This window comes from Papaver somniferum, chromosome 7 (genome assembly GCF_003573695.1).
Source record: "Papaver somniferum cultivar HN1 chromosome 7, ASM357369v1, whole genome shotgun sequence".
Classification (NCBI taxonomy): domain Eukaryota; kingdom Viridiplantae; phylum Streptophyta; class Magnoliopsida; order Ranunculales; family Papaveraceae; genus Papaver; species Papaver somniferum.
Genome location: NC_039364.1, coordinates 10,029,753 through 10,056,510, shown reverse-complemented (window position 1 = coordinate 10,056,510; position 26,758 = coordinate 10,029,753). Strand labels below are relative to the sequence as shown.

Here is a 26,758-nt window from a genome sequence, read left to right as displayed (position 1 = left end):
TGACACAACGTAGTAAACATCCTGATAGTTACCTACGAAAATTTCAGAATTTATGGAGTTGTAAAAGTATTTTTTTGATATTTTACAAAACAGAGAAACGTTCCTGAAAAATTCTGACGGGCAAAATTTTGTTGTTAACTAAAGTAGTTCTTATCAGGTGATTGGGAAATTACCGTGTCCGTGGTCAGAGTATAAACGAAGTTTGTGACATGAAATTGAAGAGGAACATGGCTACCAGGCGCATGTGGATGAACACAAGTCTTCCAAAGCTGACAAAGGCGAGAACATCAAACACAACTCTAATCATAGTCTTCGTAAGAAAGGTATGTTTCGTAAAACTGAATCCGGAATTAATTAAGGGTGATTATTATGTTTGTAAAATTCCTGGCCATACGACAGTAAAGTGTAGACAACATAAAACCTTAATAAGTAGAAAGTTAATGCTAATTTAGTTGAAACAAATTAGAACGAGTTCATTGACATGATGTCGGAAGTTATTTTAATAACCAATATGAGAGACTGGTGGGTGGACTCTGGAGCCACTAAGTATGTTTGTTGAAACAGAGACCTGTTCACCTCTTATCATAGGATAAGGGATGTCGAGAAACTCTATATGAGTAACTCATCTGCGACAGAGGTTGCATAAAAGGGAAAGGTCGAGCATAAGCTCATATCTGTAATATTCTCACACTGAATGAAGTTTTCATGTTCCGAAAATATGAAAGAATCTTGTATCTTGTTCTCTTGAAGATGGTAAAAGATTGAAAATCTTAATTAAATGTGGAAAACTTGTTATAACTAAGGGCATTGATTCTTTAGGCAACAGTTAGAGGACTTAGGGTCTATATATAAGTTTAAAGGAAAATCTGATGAAGTGAACATAATTGATTCTTATGTTTTCTTTTGTGTGTCTTTGAATGTTTTACATGGTAGACTTGGAACCGTAAAATTATAAGTCAATGCATAAACTTCCTAGCATAGGCTACGTACCCAAATTTAGTTTGGATCTTGAACACAAAAGTGAAATGAATATGCTATAAAATCTTTTAACACAAATGTTCAAAGTAATTCTAAGCCCTTAGAATTAATTCAGTTAGGCCTAGTTGACATGAGTTCAACCCAAAACCACTATGGTAAAAGATGATGCCTTAGAAGCCTTAAGATGTATAAACTTGAAGTTCAAAACCAATTAGAAGCCTTGAAAATAACAATTGTATCCTTAAGAACATGATAATTTCCATGTTGATTAGTTCAGGATTACCTGCGGGCTTGTGGGGGGAGGCAGTCCTCTTAACTAGTATATCCTGAATATAGTACCCTTAAGGATCAGATGAAACTCCATATGATTTATGGACAGGTAGATGACCTTCTTATGAATGCGTCAAAGTGTGAGGGTGTTTGACTAAGATTGTCATTCCTCTTCCTAAAAGAACTAGATAGAAACCAGAAATGTTGATTGTGTCTTCATATAGGGTATGCTGAGTATACTTCTACATATAGATTTTTGGTTGTGTGTTCTGATTTCACTAGTAAAACTATGGCCTTTGGTCACGGCTGACCTTGTCACGGTTCTATCCATAAACGTGACTGAAGTTTTGTTTGTCCCGGTTCTATCCATTACATATATCTCTTTGGATACGGGTGTGTCTGACGCGTGTCTAATTTAATGAAGACCCAGTTTCTCGAGTAAAAGATAGAAGTTAGAACTTAGAACCGCCTTGGTTTCTTAACCCACCTTCTACACTCCACCACGATCTACACTCCGCCCACCTTCTTACGTTTTAGGGAAATCATTCCTCTGAATCCTCTTTACTCATCTTTCTGTCTATTAATCTAAAATATCAACCCCCATTTGATCTATTTTCCCTTTTCGATCTAATTGCATTTTCCTATGGAGTTTGAATCGGAAGTTTCAATCAATCAATGGGTTTTTTTCTCTCTCTCTGGATCTCTATTGCATAGTTTAGAAAATTTTATGGCTGAAATTAGAAGAGTATGCAGTAAACAACGACGTTTCGCTATATGATGGTGAAACTGATGGCAATCAAGTTTAAGTGGCTTGAGGTTTTTCCGGTAAGAGTCTAAAGTCGTTAATTCTTTGACTCACTTTTGGTTAATAGATGTAATTATTTGCTCGTGTTGAAGAGGGAATTCTTTGTATTTTAGGGTTTTCTTATTTGAAATATTGGCACATTAACTTTTCCAATTTTGATTATGTTCGAATTTGAAATTAGGTACCCTAAGATAAGCATTTCTAGAGTGTACAGATGATCCATGCCTTCTCTCTTTATTTGAAAGCTAATTAGTTTCTTCCTCAGCATCTTATTTTGTGTTCAAACCTATTTTAAAGATGGATTGGTTTTCTATGTTGCTTTGACAGTGAACCCAAAGATCGTAACGTCTAATCCAGTTGACATTAGATTCTTGCACTTAGAAGGCTGTATAAAAAATCGAACTCCCCTCCCTGAGATTATTATCCTTCGTTGGTGCTTGATTCAATGTACTCATATCCTTAACCTAATGTGACTTTGATTTGATTTTCCAGCAGAACCTATATATTATATATAAACCTACCGAGGCCTTTCCGTATGAAATTTTAGAGCTCTGGCTTTGTTATTGTTCAGTTGTATGTGGTTCAATTGCAGGTAACCTTTTGTCTCTTCAGATGAGGTATTCAATATCTGATTTTTAAGTGGTGTGATTACCTTTCTTCTGCATTTCTTTCATCCACTTATCATACAACAATTTGTTTATCTAAATTATCTGAAAAGTTGGATGTATAATAGCAAATCAAGTGCAATTGATGAAAGTTTTATAGACTGATCCCTTTCCTGCATGTTGAGTTTGCTTTTAGGAAACAATTTTGTAACTTCTTAGTGAAACTGAACGTTTCTCTTTTCACAAGATCACTCAGTTATGCCTTTACTATGGCCAGTATTGCTTTAAGTGATTATTTTACGGTGTTATATCTGATATGTGAAGTTGGTTTTTTAATTCTGTGGATGCGGGCCACAATCAAATGTAAGGATTTTAGTGAACTATGGCTTTGTCGATGAAGATAACTTTAAAACTGAGTTCATTCTGACAGGTTTATTTGTAGGCTTATTTTTTTCTTCATTTAGTCTTCCTGATGTGGGATTTAATCATCACCTAGCTGGTTATGCATGTAAATCGTTATGCATTAAACTTATTTTTTTACAGCTCGACTAGCTGGTTATCTCACTATGTCAAGCTAACATGAAGCCTTGGTAATATAAGCCTGTCGAGTTTTCTGATGTTAAACTAGTATTATATTATTGAGTTTTCTGATGTTAAACTAGTATTATATTGTTGAGCCTTCCTGATATGTATTATGTGATGCAGTATATCAGTTGACAGATTCTCACTTCGAGCCAAATAAATGAGTTGTTACCCTGCTATAAAGGAAGATATTAGCCTGCTTGTTAAACTGATAAAGCAGTTGCCCGGTAATACTATATCTTCCTTCTCTGCTTCTATCATCTTCAGTCAAAACAAACTATACTCTCTCTCTCTCTCTCTCTCTTAGGTACCTTTTGTATGTATGTCTGTCTCTATCTCATCCTTTATTACTTCATTTTGGATTTCAGGAGTTTCAGCCTTCAGGAAATGGTCAAGCTCCTAATTGACAATAATCTTGTAAACAAAGATGTAGCAAGCGCTTGTAACTGGCGAATTTGAAGTGGAGCATGAACTAGGTAAAGCCTTACTAGAACCTTAGAAGTTACAGGGAACCAGAACCACAAAACTGATTTTGGTTTTTTCCACTGCCAAATAACGAGAAACATGAGAAAAATGAAAAATGAAGAGTTTTCTTCTTGTTTTTGTCAATAAGAAGAGATTCTGCTCCTTAGTTTTGTTTTATTTTTTGTTGTATTGTAGACCTTTACACTTGATAGTTGACAGGCAATCTGGTCTCTATTTTCTTGCAAGATATTTCTTTTTCTACAATATTGATCTTCAAATGTCGTTCCGCCATCTCACAGGGTTAATCACCTGACTTCATTTTATAAAGGGGAAGTCATGAAACTTGGAAAAATGGATACATAAAGCTTCAGAATCTTGTGAGGTCTCGCTCTTTCCTTTGTCACTCAAGTGTACGGCATCTGCCGTTCTTAGGCCTCTTCTTCCCTGAAAGAGTCCACCGCCTGCCGTCAGGCCTGTCCCTTGAGTTGGTGATTCCGAAGCTGGATCAAAGGGGGTACTACGAGCCCTCTGCCCCACGCATCTAACCAGCTCGCGTGGTTCGCCAGTTCCACCGACTAGAACATATTCTCAGTCGATACAGAGGTGCGCTTGAAAGTGGGGGGTGTGCTGTCCTTATTGGGCCCTTCCCCATAAGGAGCAAAAACTTGCATATTCTGGATAAATTGTTTGATTTGCAATATAAATTCAGGAAATTTTTCTGTTAGTTCCTTGCCTGTTTTATGTTTATGGTTTACGGTGTCACTGGTTTATGTTTAACTTTGACAACTATACTTTGTTTTGCTTTTATCTTATGCAGCTAAGCGACATCCTAGCGGCAGAGTTTTGAGGAGATTTTGCAGTGTGAGTGTTCACAGGTATCTTCAGTACACAAGACCTGGATTAGGCATGCAAAGGAAGTGCAGTTGTTCTTCCAAAACTTTGTTGAAGGCTTCGTACTCTTCAATGCAAATGCGTATAGTTTTGATACTTGCTGATTTATTGATATGTCCTTGATATCAACTCTTGCTAAATGTAAAATATGTTGATTTTGTAAGATATTATCAAATTCAATGCAATGTTAAGAATTTTAATTTAAAGATTATTTCGGTGGTCTGCCATTTTCTTTTTTGCAAGCCATCCAAGAATCCTACATAATTTGGGCATATTACCTATCGGTCACGGTCTATTAAAGAATTCCTGTCCACTGATCAACTTTAGTCACAGTGTATTTTAGCATCTTGTGACTAAAGAGTGAGCTTGTCACGGTGTACAATAAAAGACCGTGACTGTTAAAGTTGTGGTCACGGTGGGTTTGATAAAGTAGCCACGGAAATGACCGTGACCAAATATGGCGGACTTTTGGCCTCGCGGGATTTAGTCACGGTTTTTCAAAAATGGATTACCGTGACCATAGATATTTGGACACTGTTAAATACCGTGACTAAAAGCCCTTTTTGTACTAGTGTTTTTCATAATTTGGTGTGATTTTTCTGACTTTGTTGTGAATAATATTACATAATCCAGGGGTGCTAAGTTCTTTGAACATGTTTATTCTTAAACCTGTACCTCATTAGAGATGTGTTGTTGATCCCCTAAATTTATATTCAAATAGTCAGAACTTATCTTAAAAGAAGATGAAGTTAAGGTTGAGCCTAAGAAAAGTAAAACAATTAGACTTGAGACTTCTTATGAAGCCGACTTCATAACATGCCTAGCATAGTCTAAGCCCTGGACTTGTAAAGAAGCCTTGATATCTACTGAAATCCCATTATGGCAAGAAGCTTCATTTAGTGAAATGGACTCAGTCCGTCGGAACCTAACTTGGGAGGTTTCTAGTTTACCTCCAGAGAGTAAGACCATGAGATGTAAATGAGTCTTTAAGAGGAAACATTAGGTATATGGAACTGTGAAAAAATATTAGGCTAAGTTGGTAGCTAAAGGATATTAACTAAAAGAAGATGTATAATTCCTTGATTCTTATTCACATGTGACGAGATTTACTTCCGTTGAGATGCTAATTGTTATTGCTGTCATAAACAAATTAGAGATACATTAGATGGATGTTAAGACAGTTTTTCTAAAATTGTGAATTAGATAAAGAAATTTACATAGACTAACCTGAGGACTTTGTAGTGAAAGGTTATGATGACAAAGTTTGTAAATTGAACAAAATTTTGTATGGTTTATAAAATAAGTACGTTAACAGAGACATTGAAAATTTGATCATGTGATAATGGGTAGTGGATTTAATTTAACGAATCTGTTAAGTATATTTACAAGTAACTTGTTAAGGATGCCTGTGTGATTGTATGCTTGCATGTTGATGATATGCTTTTACTTGATACAAACATAGATGTGATTAATTCCACTAAAAACATGCGCTGAATGAGAACGTTGACTTGAAAGACTTAAGCCATGTTGATATAATCTTAGGGATGAGGATTAGAAAATAATCTAACATATGTAGTCTTAGTCATTCTCATTATGTTGAATTTGTGCTTAAGAGATACAATCAGTGTGATTGTAAGCCTGCTTGAATCCGTATGATTATTCTTGTAGACTCAATAAAAAAAGGGTAACGGAGTATCTTAACTTGAATACTCAAGAGTTATAAGATGTCTGATGAATTTAATGAACTGTAAGAGTCCATACATTGCCTATATTGTGATTAAGTTAAGTAGATATAATTATAGTCCAGAGCAATAGCATTCAGATGCACTGAATAGAGTATTATGGTACCTAAAATACTCTATTACCTTTTATTTGATTTATGAAAGGTATCTTGCTGTCCTTGAGGGACTTTGTGATGTAAACTGGATAGTTGAATCAGAGGAGTCTAAGTCTACGAGTGGATATGTTTCACTCTAGCATGAGGGTTTGTTTTTGGAAGATTTACAAACAAACATATATTGCTCAATTCATTATGAAATATGAGAGTATTGAGTTAGATAAAGCGCGAGAGGGGGCCGAGTGCCTAAGATGCTTTTTAGAAGACATTCCTCTCTGACATAGGCATGTGCCAGCTATATCTATACATTGTGTTAGCCAAGCTATAATAGCTAAAGCTGAAAATAACTAATCTCAATCGGCGTTATTTCCATTGATTGGATAAAGTCCAAGGAGAATATCGCGAAACCTTTGACGAAAGGTTTATCCCAAGAGACAGTTAGAAATGCATCGAGGGGAAGGGGCGTAAGCTCATAAATTAAACTTGCCATGAAGGATACTCAACCTTGCTGACTGGAGATCCCAAGATCAAGGTTTCGAATGAGACAACTAATTTGTGGTGGGTAAAGGTAAACACTATCAGATAATTTTATTCTCTGTCCCTTCCCTATGGTGTAGACGTGATAGTGTGACTGCATGTGAAGGATGACTTTTAAGAAGTCTTAATGGGTTCTATAGTTTCAATTTAAGATTGAAGTGGGGTGTAGCAGTAACACTCTTTATGGAAACTCACCTATCTGAATGAGGAAGTGGGCCACTTCCTTTGAGAATATGACATTTGATTCTCTAGAGCATTCTGAGAAACACGATATGTCCAGGGCCAAATTGGACAAAACGGCACGAGCTTGGCAGCAACCTTGGAGGTATCACCCGTGGTTGTTATCGCGAATTACATCAAATGCTAGCAGTTCAAGACATAGTTCACTGTCTCTAGCAAGTAATTCCGGTAATATCTCACTAAGCAAAGTTTCAAGACCTCATGGACACCTCTGCCTAAAATGGTATTTCCTGCGCTTTTTATGTGATTTTCGTTTTGATGGTTTTGGTATTACTGGAACTTAGGACCTAAAGGTCACTAAGGGTTCACTAGTTCATGCTTTTTCACTTTGATGAAAGATACCTATAGTCTCACTATGTGAGAACTAAAGATGAAAGCTCTCAATACTATTATGATTTGTGCAATCCATATTATGACCTTGGGGTCAACACACTTTTGTGTGAGGGAGAGGACGTAGAAATGACTAGTATGATTTCAACACTTGCACGATCAGTCTGTTTGGATCGTGAGATTGGGATGTTGATTTACCAAGATCTATCTGTGTTTTCATGTTTTATTGAGTTTTCATTCATGTGGGGGATTGTTGGAAAACGATTAATAAAAAATAAATTTTTAAAGTTTTAATAAAAATTATAATTTATTGTTTTCTTTTGTGAATGAAACTTATTAGTTCCACATTGTGTAGTTTCCAATTTTTAGTAGTTTTAAGAAACAATATAAACCTTTTAGTCCCACATCGGGGAGTTTTTCTTCTTAAGTTGTATTTGTCAATTATATAAACAAATTCACTACTTTTGTAAAATCTATGGGAAAGGGGTTGCTCTATATTTAGAGGGACCCCTAAGGGAAAAAATATTTTATATTGTTTTCTCAAGTGTTCGAGATTTTCCTTTATGGTTTTTTCGGAGTTGCCAAGCTCAAGTTGAGCATCTACTACATATACTAGTAGTAGGTGTAGTAGGGTGTTTTATCCTGAAGATATCCGTCCTGTGAGGGCTATAGCATCACTCTTGAGTGTAGCCGGGCGCTAATATCTTAAGGGCAACGTGTTGAACACGTGACTCACTCTGTTTTTCCAAAGTTTTGCCTTGTTGCTGTTGCGGAGATATGGGGAGCTCGTCCGTTTCATCAAATCGATCACTTCCATTATAAAGGAGCTAAGTATCAATAACTTTTACTTATTTGATTTTTCCTTGTTTTTGATTATTGCACCCAAGAGTTTTGGTCAAGGATCACGTTCAATCTTTGCTCAGGGAAGATCCCTAAGCGGCAATGACTCACATCTTATAGGTTTTGGTAATAAACAAACACTATAGAGCTAGAACGAACCTAAACCAGACACTTGAATACACCATCCTTCTAGTGCAGTACCAGAGTTGAGTTTGGCTGAACTTTAAGTCTATATATATAGGTTCGGATTGTATGGAATTTTTTGAAACAGACTAGAAACTGAAGCAGATGTAATTAAAGGAAGCAGAAAATTGGGCAGAATGACATGGAAGAACCAAATATTTTAGTATACCATGTTCCTGATGGCTCAGGGAACTACACTAATCTCCACATATTTCAGAAAAGAGAAAACAAACAAGACTCGTGAACAGTGACAAGGGGTTTTCTAAAATAATCCTCAGAAAAGATTAAAATAACAAGATTGACATACTGAAGTTAAGTGTCTTCGGAGTTCGTTAAGAACTTAACCACACAATTTGCGGGTCTTTGGAACATTAGTAACAGCTTTGTTACAGTTAGTTGTTTCCTATGGTCTTTGGAGAGCTTTTGAGAAGCAACAATGGTTACCATCTCAAGAAAACCAGCATACTTCAGAAAGAATCTAATCGCATTAAGCTCCATCGGTTCCCCCTCAACTTCTTTGATTTTGATTAACTTAAAGTGTGGTGGCCAACACGTAGAGTCAAGTGACCAATCATTATCTTCTTTCTCAGAGAAGAGAATGCTCTACAAGCATCAAAGAAAAATGTCAGCATCGGGTAATTGTGGATGTCCACAATAACAAGCTAAACCATTGTCATACCCATCATGTACTTGAGATCCTTATAACTGTTGGCTTTTTTTTTATAAACATGGTGCTTGGTATTGGGAGTATTACCATGGGTTTTTTTCACCGCGAAGTACAGTCTCCTGCTGTTGCGATAATCTTGGAAACTAAACATGAGAATCAGCTTCATTTGAGATTGAACAAAGTGAAATATATGAAATTGTTGTTCATTATTGATTAAGTTAAGCCACAAGGAGCAGGGCCGGCCCTGAGATTTCGCTGCCCCAAGGCTTAACAGGTTTTCTGTAGAATATCTGGAGAAGTATGTCTTCATGGATTTCATCGAAAGCACTACCAAACTTCACCTTCTTACGAAGATTATCAACAGAAGCAGTAGATTTCATTATCTTCTTCTATTTGTTTCTTTTTCTTAAACGAAAGAAAGGACTCTTTGTGTTTTCTAAAAAGTTGCTAGGGTTTGCAATGGATCGGAGATGAGGTAAAATTGTATGTGTATGTAGCCTTTGATGCATATAAAAATTTACTTTTTTATTTACTCGGCTACCCTTGCAGCTGAGCATAGATTCTAAAATAAACATGCGCATACTTTTGAGGTATTATGCGTCAACCTAACATGACAACTGACAACATAACACAATTTTGGACCCTCACAAAATCAGGTGAATTTTCTGTCCAGTCTTGTTACTCTATGATCGAAGGCGAAGGTTCCCTAATTGTCACAAATCCTAGGATTTGGTCTTCAAAGTGGCCGTATAAAATAGCCTTTTTCTTATGGCTGGTCTTACACAAAAGGCTGCCAACCCTCAGCTTGTTAGCAAATCGAGAGCTTGATGTTCAAGATGTGTGCTATTTATGTGCTAAAAATAGTGAGACTACTTCCCATCTTATTCTCCACTGTGATTATACTAAACAAATTTGGCAACATTTCCTTAATAATTGGGGGGGCTAATTGGAGGATGCCTAACTGCTTCGACTCTATCCTCAAGAGATGGAAACGAAGGTCTCTATCAGCCGCAGGAAAACAACTATGGGCAAGAATTCCAGCAGCTATAGCTTGGACAGTTTGGAAAGCTCACAATGATATCGCTTTCAACAACAAAGTTGCTACTGTAGAGAAATCCATCGCCCAAGTCAAGTTGCAAGCTTTTTACTGGTGTCTCAATGAAAAATCTGTGCAGGGTTTTAGAGCAACTGCAGTGGTGCGATCAAAACCAAAGATCAAAGATCAAAAAAAAGACCAAAATTTGGGTTTAGTCCGTGTTGTGACGCAACGGTACATGATTAAAATTTTATCAGGCGGACTTTAAAAGTCCGCCCCATTAAAATTTCATCAGGCGGACTTTAAAAGTCCGCCCCATTCTTTGTAACTTTCATCAGGCGGACTTTAAAAGTCCGCCTCATTCTTTTTTTTTTTATTTAATTAAAATTTCATCGGGCGTAATTTAAATCTCCGCCCGTTAACAAGCGTACTTTAAATTTACGCCCAGCAACAAGCGTACTTTAAATTTACGCCCGACTATATTAGAATTTGGGATTTGGTCGCGACCATATTTGGTCTGGAATTTGATCTTTGGTTGGGATTTGATCTTTACTCCGTCCCACTGTGTTACGATCTCATCCCAAATTTTTGGTTATACTCGCCCACTGTGGATGCTCTTAGGTCGGATCAAATTGTTGTAAATTGGGAAAACATTTTAGTTTCGGGTTAACTGTTTTCCCTTGTATTTTGGTTTGTCGCCTCTGTTTTGGAGTCTTTGGAGTTCGTTTGGGTCTCCTTTCTTTGTATTCTTTAGCCATTTCTGATGGTTATCCTTAACCTATATTTTTTCCGATAAAAAAAAAAAAAACAAACCCATTTTCGCATTTCCCACTTAACCACAACACACACTGTTCGTAAGATCCAACAAACTTCTCTCCTTTTTCAGGCTGTTAACTCTTTCCTCACCCGGAAACCATCATTCAATCTCCATGCATGGTTTCCATCACGATTACTTAAACACTAACAAATCTCTCTGTTTCTATCTATATTCCAAAAGGCTACACTTGCAGTAGCATTTTCATTAAATAGGTTTTGATGGAGTATTTAAAAATTCTTCCTGTGGAGATCACATTGGATGTTATAACTCGTGTACCAACTGAGTCGGTTCTTGAGTGCAAATTGGTATGCACAACATGGAGGAATCTTGTTTGTCATCCATCATTCTCCAAGATGTACTTGTATCAACTTAACCATCCTTCTGATTCAAGTAAGTTGGTTTTTATTGCTTTGACAGGTGCGCTGGATAATCATCACAGTAAAAATCTCAAATTTTGGTATTTAGAATATAATGAGAATCATAATCGGTCAACAACACCAATTCAGAAAATAATGAGGATTAATATCACCCCTCCGTCCTGGCGTCCTACCTTTCTTGGTTCGTGTAACGGGTTGATCTGCATTTCTGGAGATACATTTTTGGAACCAAAAACTTATATACATGTTTGTATTTTTAACACTATCACCAAAGAGTATGTTGTGCTTCCAAAAATCAAGACAGATAGTAGGCATACACGAAGACTATCCTTTTCGTGCGGATTCGGTTATGCTCCTTCAACCAATGAGTACAAATTTTTACTAATATATAAGCGCGTACCCAAGTTTGTAGCCTACAAATACACTCTAGGCAATGGCGGTGGATGGATAAACCTTGGAAACTGCAGTTGTGAATTCGAAATATATCCCGATGGAGATGCTATCTATGCGAATGGAGCTCTCTATTGGATGGAAAGTAAACAAATATGATTGTGACCTTCAATTTAGCTGAGGATAAGTTTCGTGGACATATGGCACCACCTCCTTTGCCACCAAAGAATAAATGGTACTACAATAAAATAGGTGTTTTGGATGGGTTTTTATATATAGCTGTTTGGCTAGTTGTCGGACTATTTGAATATTATGACGTATGGCTATTAAGAAAGAAAGGTGGTGATCATGACATGAAAGAGCAGCGAGAGAACACCAGTCATGGGGTTGGACAAAAGAGTTTAGGATTGAAAAAAGCGAGTTAGTTGACGTCACAAAGGCTGGCGGTGCTTTAACGTACACTAAATCCACTAACTATATTGAAATTTTCGACACAAAAGGTTCAAACTCAAAAAAGCTTGTGGATTTTAAGAAATAGTGGATTCGTGAAGCATGTCCTCACAAGAACTCCTTAGTTTCTTTGAAAGAATTAGGGGAAGAAAACACGAAGATGATGGAGTCGATTGAAATTGAGGAGACAGAAAACCATGATCAGCCTTCATTTACAGGAAGATGAGACCCCTGCATATAAACTGGTCTGGTACTCTTTGTTGAGTTTCATTTTGACTTTGTTTAGTGAGTGATTTATGTAGAGTGTAGACTAAGACTACTATCATTCTGTCTTTGAATCGTCAATCCAGCCTTACATAGGAGTTCACTTTCTTACTGTAAGCAATGTTGTATTGCTTTGTTCACTCTGCCCTTTGTAATATATTTCGTTTATGCATGGGAGTCGAATAAGTACATGCAAGTATAATTGTGGAAATTGAGAGAGCCGATGCTGCAGTAACACTGTTGTACTCTTACAGAAAATGGCATTTGGAATACTAAACTGCAATTTAACTTCCTTCAATCGACATACTTAAAAAAACTCAATAATGCAAGTGTTCCCAGATTCTGGGGAAAAGAACAGCCATATTATTGCTTCCTTCAATTTTGGACAACAAGAAATACTTCCATATTTAAGGTTGACAAAGCAGGACTGTTAATGCATTTCCCACAAAATTTGTTAACTTCCAATGATATTAATCGATATGGCTCGACAGAAGGTACAAACCTTGGAGTTACATTAATCAATATATTCTTGTTAGCCGATAGTGACAAATCTATGTACATCGAGTCGTATAAATTGGCTTGTGCCAATCTCTGCTAGCTGTAAATCTATACAGCATATATATTTGGGACAAAACTCAGAACAAACTGTAAAGAACCTCAGAAATTTTGAGGCCTTGTATGTTTGATTTACACCGAATCTTTTCGGGGATCAACTGCAAACGGCTTCAACTGAGAGCTTTTTCAAAGTGTTTGGACATGGGTCACCTCCAAAGACCTCAGGGGCTACAGATACTGAGCATGATTGCTGACCGATGCATCTCTGATAAAAAATCACAAGTGTTAGAAAAGAGGATATGTTTTTTACGCCTAACGAATCCTAGCTTAAGTCATTGTAGTCCTAAAAGACGTTTAAGTTGGCTTGGTCCGCATGGATAATGAATGAGTTAATGAATTTCATGGTAACAATACAAATGCCAAATGCAAGAACTATTTGATCTAGAGTTCAAATGTGTACCGTTTCAAAAGCGTTGTAGGATTTATGAGCATGACAACTCCCTTCTTTAAAGCTTCCACAGGATCCTTTTGGAGTTCCAAAACTAGCAAATTTTATTGATGAAATTTTCTGACCAGGGGCACACCTTAAATGAGCTTTGGGTCTTATTGGAGTATCATCTTTGCCTGAAACTTGCCTCCAATAGTTTGCAATCGTTGGTTGCCATTCAAAAATATCTGCACAAACACTTTGAATAGTTCTTCCAACAAAAGATATTCCATTAGGATCACCACCCCATTCTTCGAAAACTACGAACAAGTTCCCGGTTGGTTTCAGCCATGACCGAGGAACATGGTACCTGCGAAATTAGTAATATTCATCGTCAAAACACTTTTTATTAGACAATCAATGCCATCATAGAAATTAAGCATGTTTTTACCATCTTTGTGAGGCCTCTCCACAATTACTTTCGCATTTCTTCTCGTTATAGGTACCAGCATAATTACAGTTGCCACAAGTACCACCAGATGCTTTATAAGCAGGCCAATAACGACCAATGCTCTTCCCATTTATCCAGACCTGACCTTTTCCCATTGTACCCATATCTAACGCCAACGGAACATCTGCTTCAGGTGCACTGAATAGAGTCTGCAAACATTAAAAAATTAAGCAACAAGTTGACACAGAACTTCACATATGTACCATAGTTTAAGATTTCAAGAAAATGAACAGATTCCAACGATTTTTGTAGATTCCTAACCTTGTGCCATGTTAAATGTTGCTTCTGAGCTGCTAAAGATGCTTCTACCCATTCAACAGTGGAACTCCCACTCAGGGAATGAAGACCCAAAGCTTCGCCTTCTAACCCAATCTAGAAACACGACAATGACTAATTCTTTCTCATGGATAATGTTAATGGGACTTTGAAAAAGAGATCATCAGAAGACGAACCTTGTACGACCATTTTTGCCACGACAAATCTCTTCTTCCCTCATTGAGACCACTCAACATGACTGGACCTAGAACCCCCGCATTCCATGTCTCAAAATGTGGCCCGATATTCTAAAACACAATCACAAACAGCGAAAACCTTAAGGCAAATGGGCTTACCAAGAAACTGTGCTTCCAAAAATCTGAAAGACATTTGACAAAGAGAACGAAGAGGGGCAACTAACCGGAAGCCCAACAGCAATGCTTAAGATGGAAATCTTGTTAAGTCCAGCTCTTAACTTCATATTTTCATTAAATGTTATCCTTGGGTCCTCTAAACTCCCATATGCAGTTCCTACCGTTTACATAAAACAAGTATGATTATAGAAAAGAAATATGAACAAATAAATCAAGTGTTAAAGCTTTCATTGTCCATCTCCTCAGAAAGTTTCAAAAGCTTGTTTACCTGAGAGCTGACCGTTGATGAAAACATGCAAAGCATGGCCAGCTGATATTATAGTGAGCTCAGGATACTTCCCATTCTTTAAGAATTCTTCATTTGAGTCTATCTTGACACTGAAGATAGGAAAAAGAAAGAAAAAAAATATTACATCAAAATAGTTTTAGCAGTAAAGACTGGTTATGGTCTTATGGAGCTATTCTGTAATGAGTGTCATATAAAAAAGATCCTTGATTGTCATTACTCACTCTGTCGAGTACCACAGATAATCCGTTACGTCTCTTGTGGTATTTATTTGCTCCAAAAGACCTGATACTGTAATTGTACTGTCATCATAGGAAGCAGGCTCCTCATTGAACGACTGCCAAGCGAACCCATCACCTACTGGGGTCATCTTCATGTGAGCACTTTGAGAACCAACCTGTTCATGACATTCTGTTAAGTTGAAAGATCAACAACTTTCTTTGAAACAGGAAGCTAAAATTGAGTATTTTCTCACCCTTGCAGTGTTGAAGACAGTAGTTTTGCAATCAGGAAGGATGCTGATAGACCAAGGGGGGAGATGGTAATGCATATCCCCAAAGGCCACATTTGCAAAATATTTTGTATTATAGTTAGCAAGAAATGCAGCACAGCCTCCAGATTTGTAGTTGAAGACGTGAGCCTGAAACGAAGAATGTTGAAATGTCAGTGTCAATACATCGCAGTTTGATGTTATGAGTACTTCTCTATGAAATCTAACAGACCTCTTGCTTGTCTCCTAGTATCTTGACAGCGGGTTCTGAATAAACTAATGCGGGTTCGCAAAGCTTGATGGCTCTGTGCAAATCCCTCAAATGACCCCATTTCGGTTCTCTTAGTAGACCTACAAAATTTGAAGTGAACAATCACCATACTGAACATGTTGCAGTGCGTCTTACTTCTGACAGACAAGTTTTTAATGTAAATTATACCAAATTCATCAAGAGGAGCATCATAATCATAGCTGGTGCCTATGAAAGGACCACCAGCAGTTCGGCCAAAATTTGTCCCTCCATGGTACTGAAAGCAAAAGAAAATGAATTTATTAATTCTTCCATAACCTTAGGGAAAACTATAAAGCAGCTGGAGTGGACACACTTAAAAAAAACTAAAAAGCTAATACACTAGCTTACCATGTAGTAGTTCATAAAGGATCCACCTTTCTGGATAAACTTGGCTACTGAAAATGCCAAGTCTTCAGCTGGTCGATGAGGAACGGGACCACCAAACTCTGTAAACCTGCCAGTCAACAACCAACAAGAATTCTAAACCAACGTTCTTTTTCATAGTAAAACCAATTACCATAGGCAACCAATAAACAAAGTTGTGCACAATTAGAATTTGGAACATGAAGACCAACAAGACAGGAAAGTATACCAGCCAGTCCAGTTTTCTGTCCACATTTTTGGTTTATAACGCCTGTTTGGAGAAAACCAATCGCAGTAGAAACCATTACAAGTGTTTATCTGTTGCAAAATTTAAGAAGTTAGAGTGAAAGAACAGCATATTGTTACTGATTTCAGCAAGTTCGATCTTGTTAGACTTTGTACCTAATGCGCAATATCATTTTTCTCTCTACTAGTTCATGTTTCAACGCAAGTTTTTGGCAACAACTAAGAGGCTGATAAGTCATAAATTAGACCCACAGACACTATTAGATGTATATTTCTATCTGTTCAAGTTTCCTTGGCTAGTGGGTATAAGCAAAAAAGTGAGGATACCACCAACATGTGGAACTGATCCTTGTCTACATAATATATGGACTTCTCCAGACAAGAAATTAGAATTGTCGACAAAGTATGTGCAATTAAAACTTACTATTGGATCTGGGGCATCATCTTGCTTACACATGACCCACGGTACACCAATGCCGAGACCTACTGCCATTTTAGCAACATAGTCTGTATAAACCCTGGCAGGATCACCCAGTTCATACTCCATGGGACCATACTCATTCTCAATCTGCAATACAGATCAAACATAATTCTTCGAATTCACAATAGGCTACTAGATAATCACCAATCAAACACAGAAGTAATTTCAAAAATACACTCTATTTTCACCTGCGCAAGAATTATTGGACCTCCCTGAGATTCAAAAAGCTTTTCTTCCTTCATCATGTCCACTATCTTTACAGTAAATCCTTTCATGGCAATCTACAAACACAGTAACCACCAAATTCGAGAAAATGTGGCGAAATTTGATGCAAAGGAAAGCAGCTGTAATTGAAGTAACTCAAACCTTGAATGGCTCATTGTCTGTTCTAAAACTTATACCAGGTACATACTTTAGCCAAACAGGAAATCCCCTGAATCCAAAAACAAACACAAAAAAATTAGCCGAACTTAAATTTTGCATATATTACTCTGGTAGAGCAAATGAGCAATTGAGTTGTGAGCATCACAATTTCTACTAACCAATAAAATCAAAACAAAGGAAAAATTGATTACCCAAAATTCCATTCAGCACAAACATAAGGTCCAATTCTGAGATGAACATAGAGACCTGCTTCTTGTACCAACTTGATAAACTTAACAAGATCATATCTATCCCCAAAATAGTACTACAAATTCCACACACAAAAACAAAAAAAAAATCCAAAATTAAGAACAAATGCAATCAAAAATTCCACAAAATGAAAATTTGTAGGAATGAATGAATGAATTCAATGTGATGATGATACACTTACTTGTCCAGGAGAAGGTTCATGCCCATTCCAAAAAACATAAGTCTGAATCACATCTAATCCTCCATCTTTTGCTTTCTCAATAAGATCTGGCCACATCTATACTCAACCAAAAAAAATCACATTATTAAAAAATCAATTTGCTGTAGAACCCAAGAAAAAACAAAGATACCCATTTCAACAATACATCAAAATCAATGAACACAATAGCTTAGATAATGTGAAAACTGCAATACATACCTCAGGGGTACTTCTAGGATAATGAATGGATCCAGAAATAAGAATTCTTCTTTGCCCATTAACAACAATAGCTTTTTCATCATAAGACACTGAACCTATTACTCCACTAAAACAATAATTACATAATAATAACAATGATAGTTTGAGTAACATTCTATTCTGCCTCCACATTGCAACTGATGATGATGATGATGAAATACAACCCATTCCCCTGTTTTTTCCTCTGTTTTTTCCTCTGTTTTCAGAGAGAAAGTGGAAATGGGGTTTCAATTGAGAGAAAGAGAGAATGTTTTGTTCAGTCAGTCATGGGCATTGGAGCTTCTTCTTTTTTTTTTTTTTGAGAGAGAGAGTTGCAGAGGAGAGTATGAATAAGTGAGTTAATGGCTGTTCTTTGTTGGCAAGTGAACCTTTGGAGAAAATGAGAGTGATTTACTACAACCATCAAATACACAAAATTTGATGTTTTCCAATAAAACTGGAGCACGTGTAAGTTTAAGGTCGGGTCTACAGAATCTAAGTGTGATAACGCTGAGATATCTAATTTGATGTATGAGTAAAGCTGACAGCTTTATTTTTCAGACTTTGGGGACCAATTATTTCTTTTTCTTTTTTTTCTTTGTCCATGGTGTGAATCTGAATGAAGATTAGTTCCAAAGCTTACAGTGTTCAGACTTGGTTATTAATAAATCTGATTATCTTTCCGGTGATTTCTTTTATGTATTTTATTTCTTTAAGTAAGGTATTTTTAATAAATTTGATAATCAAGTGCCATTTTTAAGAATAATCTCTCTTTTGTTCTGCAGGTGCATTTTGCTTGGCGTCATCTATTGCTATCCGGACGCATGCACTTAGATGATTCCAAGTATATTTTTCTTTATGTTTTCTCGGCATTTCTTTTTATGTTTTCTAAGACATTTTTTTCAGTAAAATGAATAATAGCTCTCTTTTTAAAATGTCTGCGTCCTCCTCTGTCGACAAAACATGCATACATACCCTTTGGAAGTCATTTACATAACGGAATACAACGAAGTTTTATGTAAAGAACTAATCTTCTCGATTGAGTTAGATTTTGAGGAACCTTAAGAGAGTTCCGGTTCAACAACCTTAAAAACTGGAAGACATAAATTAATATTAAAATGAATAAGATTAGACAGGTATTGGTCAAATTGGGAAAAGGGGTCAACCATCCATTCATTTTTTCTGTAGGTCCAAGAGAAGAAAAAAAACAGCATTTTCAGAGCATGGTGGTGGGTAACGGTGTATCTTGATTTGAGTTATTTGCAAAAGAAAAAAATGCATCGTCTTCTTGTTTTTCTGGTTTCCTTCAACTTTATTATCATTGCCATGAACGATTGACCCCATCTATACAATGTTCGTTAACTTGCTAGTATTAAAATCGAAAGTAGGAGGATCATTTAAATAAAAGCTAACAGAAAATCTCTGTTCCCTATCCTGTGTGTTGTAGTCGTTTCTCAGCTCAGTAGAACTAGAAAACAGTTATGCATGTATTGTGTACCAAAATCTATATAAAATATACTACTTTTAACATAGTATTAGTGACGGTAATAATACGACAGTCCCCAAACAAAAGAGCACCAAATAATATTAGTGACGGTGAAACATGGGACGGCTGGAAAACCGTCCCTAATATTTTCTTGGGATGGATTAGAACTTCTTGAGCCATCCTAAGAGGCCTTCTTCTTTTGTAGTGCTACTATCAGCACCTCTTGAGCCCTAATTTATGTCAATAATAATCCTTTAATGATATAACACATTTGCCACAATGCAAATGCATTATACATTTAACCTGGCTCAGGAATTAGTCATGGTGCTCCAAAAGGCTTGGATACCCTGACTTGCTTTGCTTGGCGTTATGGAAGCTTTACATTTTCTGAAGGTTTCAATAACCTAAAACAAGACAAGATAACCTAAGCAACGAGATAAGAAGGATAATTCCCTTGTGTTTTCATTGATAACAAAGACTCCTATATAAAGGAGTAGGGTTACAAGATATTCTAAAAGAGGTTACAAGATGTTCTAAAAGAGGTTACAAGATGTTCTAAAAGAGGTGAATATCTTCTCAATACAAGTAAGTAGATATATACAAAGTATACAAGAATATACCCAATACCCCCCCTCAAGTTGGAGCATGAAGAGTTGAAATGCCCAGCTTGAGAAGAAGAGTTTGAAATTGCTGACGTCCCAAGGCTTTAGTCAGAATATCAGCTAGTTGAGAGGTAGTATGAATATAGGATGGACGAATAGTACCTCGAAGTATTTCGTCACGTACAAAGTGACAGTCAATCTCAATATGCTTTGTTCGTTCATGAAAGACGGGATTATTAGCGATATGTAACGCTGCTTGACTATCACAGTGAAGCGAGACTGGTTTTGTATGTCCTACACCAAAATTCCTAATAACCCTTTTAACCAAATGATTTCACAAGTTGTGGAAGCTAATGCACGATATTCTGCTTCGGCTGACGAACGAGAAACTGTTGTTTGTTTCTTTGTTTTCCAAGATATAGGAGAACCCCCGAGAAAGATAAAATGTGCCGTGAGAGAACGTCGACTAAGTGGACAACTAGCCCAATCTGCATCACAATAAGCATCAAGAACCAACTTGGAATCAGCACGAAGTAAAATGCCTTGCCCCGGGCTAGATTTCAAATAACGCACAACTCTAAGTGCAGCATCCCAATGTGATTGAGTTGGATGTTGTAAAAACTGGGAAAGAATATGAACAGAATAACATAGATCCGGCCGTGTAAGATTAAGATAGATCAGTTTCCCTACTAGCCTTCTGTAACGAGCAGGATCAGTCATAGGTGAGTCTGAGGCAAGAGCCAGCCTATGATTTTCTTCCATAGGAATATTAGCTGGTTTTGAACCAAGAAGACCTGTTTCTGTCAATATATCTAGAGCATATTTGCGCTGACAAAGAAAATTCCTTTGGAACTTCTAGCTACCTCAATGCCTAGAAAGTATTTTAATTTTCCCAAATTCTTCATGTGAAAGCATCTGCCTAGATATTCCTGAAATTTTCGAATAGCATCTGTGTTGTTACCAGCAATAACAAGATCATCCACATATACAAGAATATACATGATAATATTCCCATGACGATACAAAAAACGAATGATCATAAGCACTAGTAGAAAACCCATAAGTACGCAAAGCAGCTGCTAGCTTAGCATACCAACACCGTGGAGCCTGGCGTAGACCATACAATGACTTACGAAGTCTACAAACTTTGCCAGATAATCCCATACTAAAACCAGGAGGAAGTCGCATATAGACTTCTTCATTTAAATCCCCATGAAGAAACGCATTATGCACATCCATCTGAACTAATTCCCAGTTATTTATTGCAGCAACTGCGAGAAGAGTTCTCACAGTAACCATCTTTACTGTGGGAGCAAAAGTTTCAGTGAAATTAATTCCTTCCTGTTGATGATTTCCAAAAACAACTAATCTGGCTTTGTAACGTTCAACAGAGCCATCAGACTTTCGCTTAATGCGAAAAACCCACATGCAACCAATTGCAGACTTGTTGGCAGGCAAATCTTCAATTGTCCATGTACCATTGGAAATAAGTGCAGCAATCTCATCCTGCATTGCCTGACGCCATCTTGGATCAGCCATTGCCTCTTTGAATGATTTGGGTTCAACATCAGTTGAAATAGCTGCAACAAAACAACGATGTGCAGTAGAAAATGCATCACAATTCACAAAATGAGTTATAGGATAGGGAGTACCTGAGGACTTGACTGGTATAGGTGAAGCTGCAGGGGAAACCAAGGTTGTGTTAGACTGCTTTGAGATACCCTGCCATTGGACAAAATCTTGTGCCTAACATTCTCGAATTTTGTGTTTACCCCGGCCAAGTGCCTCATCTGAAACTGTAGTACAATGATCTCGACAATCCGTATCTTCTGTGAGAGAAGAAGTTACAACATCTGTACCAGACGCAGGCACAGTAGAAGAAGAAGTAGGCACTAAATCAATATGTGCATCATTCTCAGCAATGTGTGTGTGTGATGTGCATCATCCAAGCAGACTGACGGAATATGAGAACTAATCTGTGGAGGTGTAGTATCAACAGGCGAGAGAGTAGCAGCGGAAGAAGAACCACCAGAAGCATGTGTATTGTAGTCAGTTGCAAAATGATCATCAGACAAATTGCTAGGAACTGAATCAGTGACCGCGTCAGAATACAGTGAGTGCAGTTTTTGAAGCTCATCATTATCCGCCAACGGGAAAGTATCTTCAATAAAATGTACGTCTCGAGACTGAAAGTAGTGACCTGTGTCAAGATCAAATAAATGCCAGGCCTTCTTTCCAAATGGATAGCCGAGAAATATGCAACGACGACTACGACTGCCAAATTTATCACCAGGATTGATATTTTTTGCGTAACAGAGACATCCAAACACCCTAAGAGAGTGAATAGATGGAGCCGAACCATACAGAAGATCATAGGGCGTCTTGAAGTGAAGAATACGAGAAGGGGTTCGATTAATTAAGTAGGCAGCAGTAAGAACACATTCTCCCCAAAAGTCAAGTGGTAAGGATGCTTGAAAACGTAGCGCACGAGCAACATTAAGAATGTGACGATGCTTTCTTTCCACCCTAGCATTTTGCTGTGGTGTCTTAACCACCGAGGTTTGATGAATAATGCCATTGTTTCGAAAATAAGAGGCAAGACCTTTGAACTCGGTTCCATTATCACTGCGGAAAGTCTTAACCTTTCGAGTAAACTGTCTGTCAACTAGTGCAAAGAAATTGGTTAACAAGGTAGGTACCTCATCTTTGGTTTTCATCAAATACACCCAAACACATCTAGAAAAATCATCGACAATGGTTAAAAAATATCTGGAGTTACAGGCACGATTTGGATGATAAGGACCCCAAACGTCGCAATGAATTAATTCAAATAAATCGACTGCCCTACTAGTGCTCAATGGAAAAGAAGTACGAGTTTGCTTGGCTCTATGACAGATATCACAAGCATGAAAATCTAACTGACTATCAACACAACCAATCTGAGGTAAAGACTTCAAAGCTTGGATAGAAGGATGACCAAGCCGTTTGTGCCATAATTCTGCTGCATTCTTCTCAACACAACGTTGACACGAGCTGGTTTCCCCTTTATCAAGCAATACAGCCCATCCATGAGCTTACCCATACCAATCCTCGTCCTCAAAGTATGGTCCTGTATAACACATTCAGAGTTAGTGAATTGGACACTTATATTATTCTTCTGTGCATGAGTAGCATGCGATGACGATAAAAGTTGAGAAACCGAGAGAAGATTGCATGTGAATTGAGGAACAAACAGCACATTGTGCAATATAAGAAAATCATTTAACTGCACAATGCCAATTTTGGTTGCTTGTATGCTGACACCATTAGGCAGACCAACCTGAAGAGGACTAATATTATAACAAGATGCAAACACAGTGTCATCACAACAAACATGGTTGGAGGCTCCTGTGTCAACAATCCAGATGTGACCACGCTTACCAGAGAGACGAATATGATTTGCAGTCTGCATCTCACCAACAATAGCGTTTGCCTTAGCCGCTGGTTGGTTACGGTGAGCTTGTGACTCGGTTTTGGGATAAGCTGTAGGTGGACGTCTGGGTTGACGACCATCTGGATACCCATGCTTCTCCCAACAGCGATCCTCAAGATGTCCATTATAACCACAATAGGTGCACTTCATTGGAGTTTTAACAGCTCCCGATTTTGATCCCTGTGGCTTATTGCCGTGAGCAAGAAAAGCCATTGGAGAAACAATATCTTCCTTTGGCTGAGTATAAGAACGAACCTCTTCCTCTTGAATGAGACGAGAATACACAGTGTGCAGAGATGGAAGTGGTTCGGTGCCCAAAATACTAGAACGAACGTTAGCATAATAGGGTATAAGACCCATTAAAAACTCACGTACCTGATCATTGTTACGTCGAGTACGTAGAGTCAGATTAAGATCACAGGTACAACCTGAGCACTTGCAAGAAGGTAAGGCATCAAAGTCATTGATGTCATCCCAGAGTTTCTTCAACCTCCCATAATAGTCTTGGATAGACTCTCCATCTTTTTGTTTACAACAGGCGACATCAGATTTAAGCTGAAAAATCTTTATTCCATTGCCAAGAGAAAAACGAAGCCTGATATCTTCCCATAAATCAAAGGCCGTGTCACGATAAGAAATTGAGGAACGAAGAACTGGATCAATAGTGTTAAAGATCCAGGCAACAATCATGTAGTTTATAGTCCACCAGTCATCGAGGTCAGAAGAATCATCAGAAGGTTTTGAAAGCTTACCATCAATGAATCCGAGCTTGCGTTTCGCACCCAAAGAAATACGAAACCCTTTAGCCCATTCTTCATAGTTTGAACCTTTGAGAACTACATGTGTGATGATAGTCCCAGGTCCATCATTGGAGGCGAGAGTATATAAAGAAGACTGTTTGTTTGGTGGAGAGGAAGTTGAAGCTAGAATACGAGACATGTTACCGGACTCACGATACCATGAAGGTTTCAATAACCTAAAACAAGACAAGATAACCTAAGCAACGAGATAAGAAGGATAATTCCCTTGTGTTTTCATTGATAACAAAGACTCCTATATAAAGGAGTAGGGTTACAAGATATTCTAAAAGAGGTTACAAGATGTTCTAAAAGAGGTTACAAGATGTTCTAAAAGAGGTGAATATCTTCTCAATACAAGTAAGTAGATATATACAAAGTATACAAGAATATACCCAATATTTTCACCAGCAAACAAAAACACAAGGCAACATTTCCATGTGAGATCTATAATAGATTAGGGAAAATGGGATCATAGATTCATAATACCTCAATAAAGCACTGCCTTCCCGCACTATTAAAACATGTTCGTATTCATTGGATGCGCTTGCAAACTGCAACTTTACGACTACAAGTCATTAGCAATAAAAATGTACTTCTTGATTTCAGTCAACAAAGTAGTACCGGTGGATTAATTTATAAGTCTATTTTTGGCCGGTCTGCGGGAAGATAAAAATTACCTTACAACCGTCAAACTTTTCTTTGAAACTGAACCAAAATAGAAAATAATCGGAAGAATTAGACAAAAACTAAAATTATTCAATAGATTTTCTCTTTCCCATCTTGCTTACAAGTTACAATGAAAGTTGGGTACTTGGTCGACATGGAACCATAAATTCAATAATTGATTAATCTGTAAACGTTTATTGGTGGATGGAAAGGAAGCATTCACAGGGTGACCATAATGTACGTTAGTCACAGGACTCTTGACCAGTGGAAATTCAATGGATTTTGACCATTTTAAATTCAGCCTGCCTGACTATTAGGCTTGGTTTCAAACACCGCATACGAAGCTGAAGATGTTTTATAGACTGTCACATGTTTAAAACCACGTTCTGTTTACCATTTGCACACTGCCTACGAAAATGGGAAAACTATTTCAATCATTTTAGTGTCGAAAATAATTGGGCTTCAACGTAGAATCTATGGAATGTGGATATGGCAAGTGGGTAAAGCAGCGGGCCAATAATTTTTTGTAGTAGGTCCATGAAAAAAACAGCAGCATTTGTGAGCAAGCATGATGGGTATCCAAGTTAACGCCAATATCAATGAGGAATATTCAGACGCTTTTTACCGTTTTCTTGATTGATTCGAGTTACTGCAAAACAAGGAATACACTGTCCTCTTGTTTTATACTGTATTTTTCAAGCCCTAGGTTGTCTTGTCACTTTTGTTTTTCTCTAACTTTATTTTAGGCGTGCCCATCCCGTTATCCATACATCCATTGGTTGTGTGCTCTTACGCTAACTTGCCAGTATTAAAAATTCAAATCAAGGAGCATTATTAAAAAATGAAGTCCTATTTAGGCCATGTATCCAAGCTCCAAAGCAATTGCCCAAATGCATTGTACACACAATCCTGCGTTGCTCTCCATTACGGATGCACACAAAAACAAAACTAGGAAGGCTCCAACTTCCAACATGTCCATGTGAGACTTATAATGATAATTGGGACCAATGTTGATCTCAAATGGGTGAGGGTGGTGACAATGAGGCTGAGGCTCGACTTTTATCCGGTTTGTCTACACATTTTGGGTTTGGCTTTTAGCTATGTCGACTCTATATTGTTATCCGAGTATTGGTAAATGAGTGGAGCAACAGTAAGGTATGGTGTTCCGACTTCAGAGCTTGTTCAGGTGTTGTCTTTATGGAAAATCCTTCTTTTCTGAAGGCCACACCATTTTGGACCTTGTCCGAGTTTCACTGTTGATAATTAGCAACAAAAACAATTAGCATCCAAATTTGGGAGTTGAAATGTTGAACTTCTGTTGCCATTAGACGTTGCTAGATTTCTACCAACAAAGTGACAATGGTGGCCTCAAAGATTTAGTAGGTTAATATCCTAGTCGACTTTTCGAGGGCATTTTTGCGACCATTTACCGTTTTGGTAGGTCCAACCGTCCAAGAAACCCAACAACATTTCTTTACAAGGATGGATAACACTGTATTATCGACATGCGTCTTGTTGATTCGAGTTATCGCAACAGAATAAGATACATCATCTTCTTGTTTTGTTTCTCAAAACCAAGATTGTCTTGTTTTTTGGTCTCTCTAAACTTTTTTCTCGGCGTGCTGACCCAAATAGCCTATCCAAACAATGGTTATGCTCTTATGAATTTGCTTTCAGAGCTCATTATGATAATCGCATTCACCGTAAGATTGGAAATCATTAGAGGGTGTTTGGATATCCGAAGTGAAACAAGTCAGTTTCATACTTTCACAAAAATCGAACTATTTTACTTTGAGAAATCATTCTCAAATTTTGTTCT

At 37.4% G+C, this 26,758-nt stretch overlaps 1 protein-coding gene across 1 annotated transcript; it reads right to left on the bottom strand.

Annotated features, from left to right (window-relative positions):
* Positions 1–12,934: 12,934 nt before the first annotated feature.
* On the bottom strand, positions 12,935–18,247 carry LOC113295391 (beta-galactosidase-like). Its single transcript, XM_026543729.1, has 19 exons — positions 17,896–18,247; positions 17,659–17,754; positions 17,420–17,532; positions 17,211–17,277; positions 17,033–17,125; positions 16,788–16,931; positions 16,347–16,435; positions 16,103–16,208; positions 15,902–15,989; positions 15,695–15,813; positions 15,448–15,612; positions 15,197–15,369; positions 14,955–15,064; positions 14,734–14,843; positions 14,510–14,620; positions 14,319–14,429; positions 13,998–14,206; positions 13,580–13,916; positions 12,935–13,384 (listed from the first exon to the last, which is right to left on the bottom strand). The coding sequence occupies exons 1-19, from the start codon at positions 18,100–18,102 to the stop codon at positions 13,274–13,276; spliced, it is 2,559 nt and encodes an 852-aa protein (XP_026399514.1). The 5' UTR covers positions 18,103–18,247; the 3' UTR covers positions 12,935–13,273.
* Between the last annotated feature and the right edge of the window lie 8,511 nt (positions 18,248–26,758).

Excerpts from the sequence above, each read along its gene's own strand:
- LOC113295391 (XM_026543729.1), bottom strand. The coding sequence starts at position 18,102 with ATGGGTTGTATTTCATCATCATCATCATCAGTTGCAATGTGGAGGCAG. Across the intron at positions 15,370-15,447 it reads CTGTCTTCAACACTGCAAGG|GTTGGTTCTCAAAGTGCTCA; the intron begins GTGAGAAAATAC and ends TGTCATGAACAG. Across the intron at positions 14,844-14,954 it reads CATCAACGGTCAGCTCTCAG|GAACTGCATATGGGAGTTTA; the intron begins GTAAACAAGCTT and ends TGTAAACGGTAG.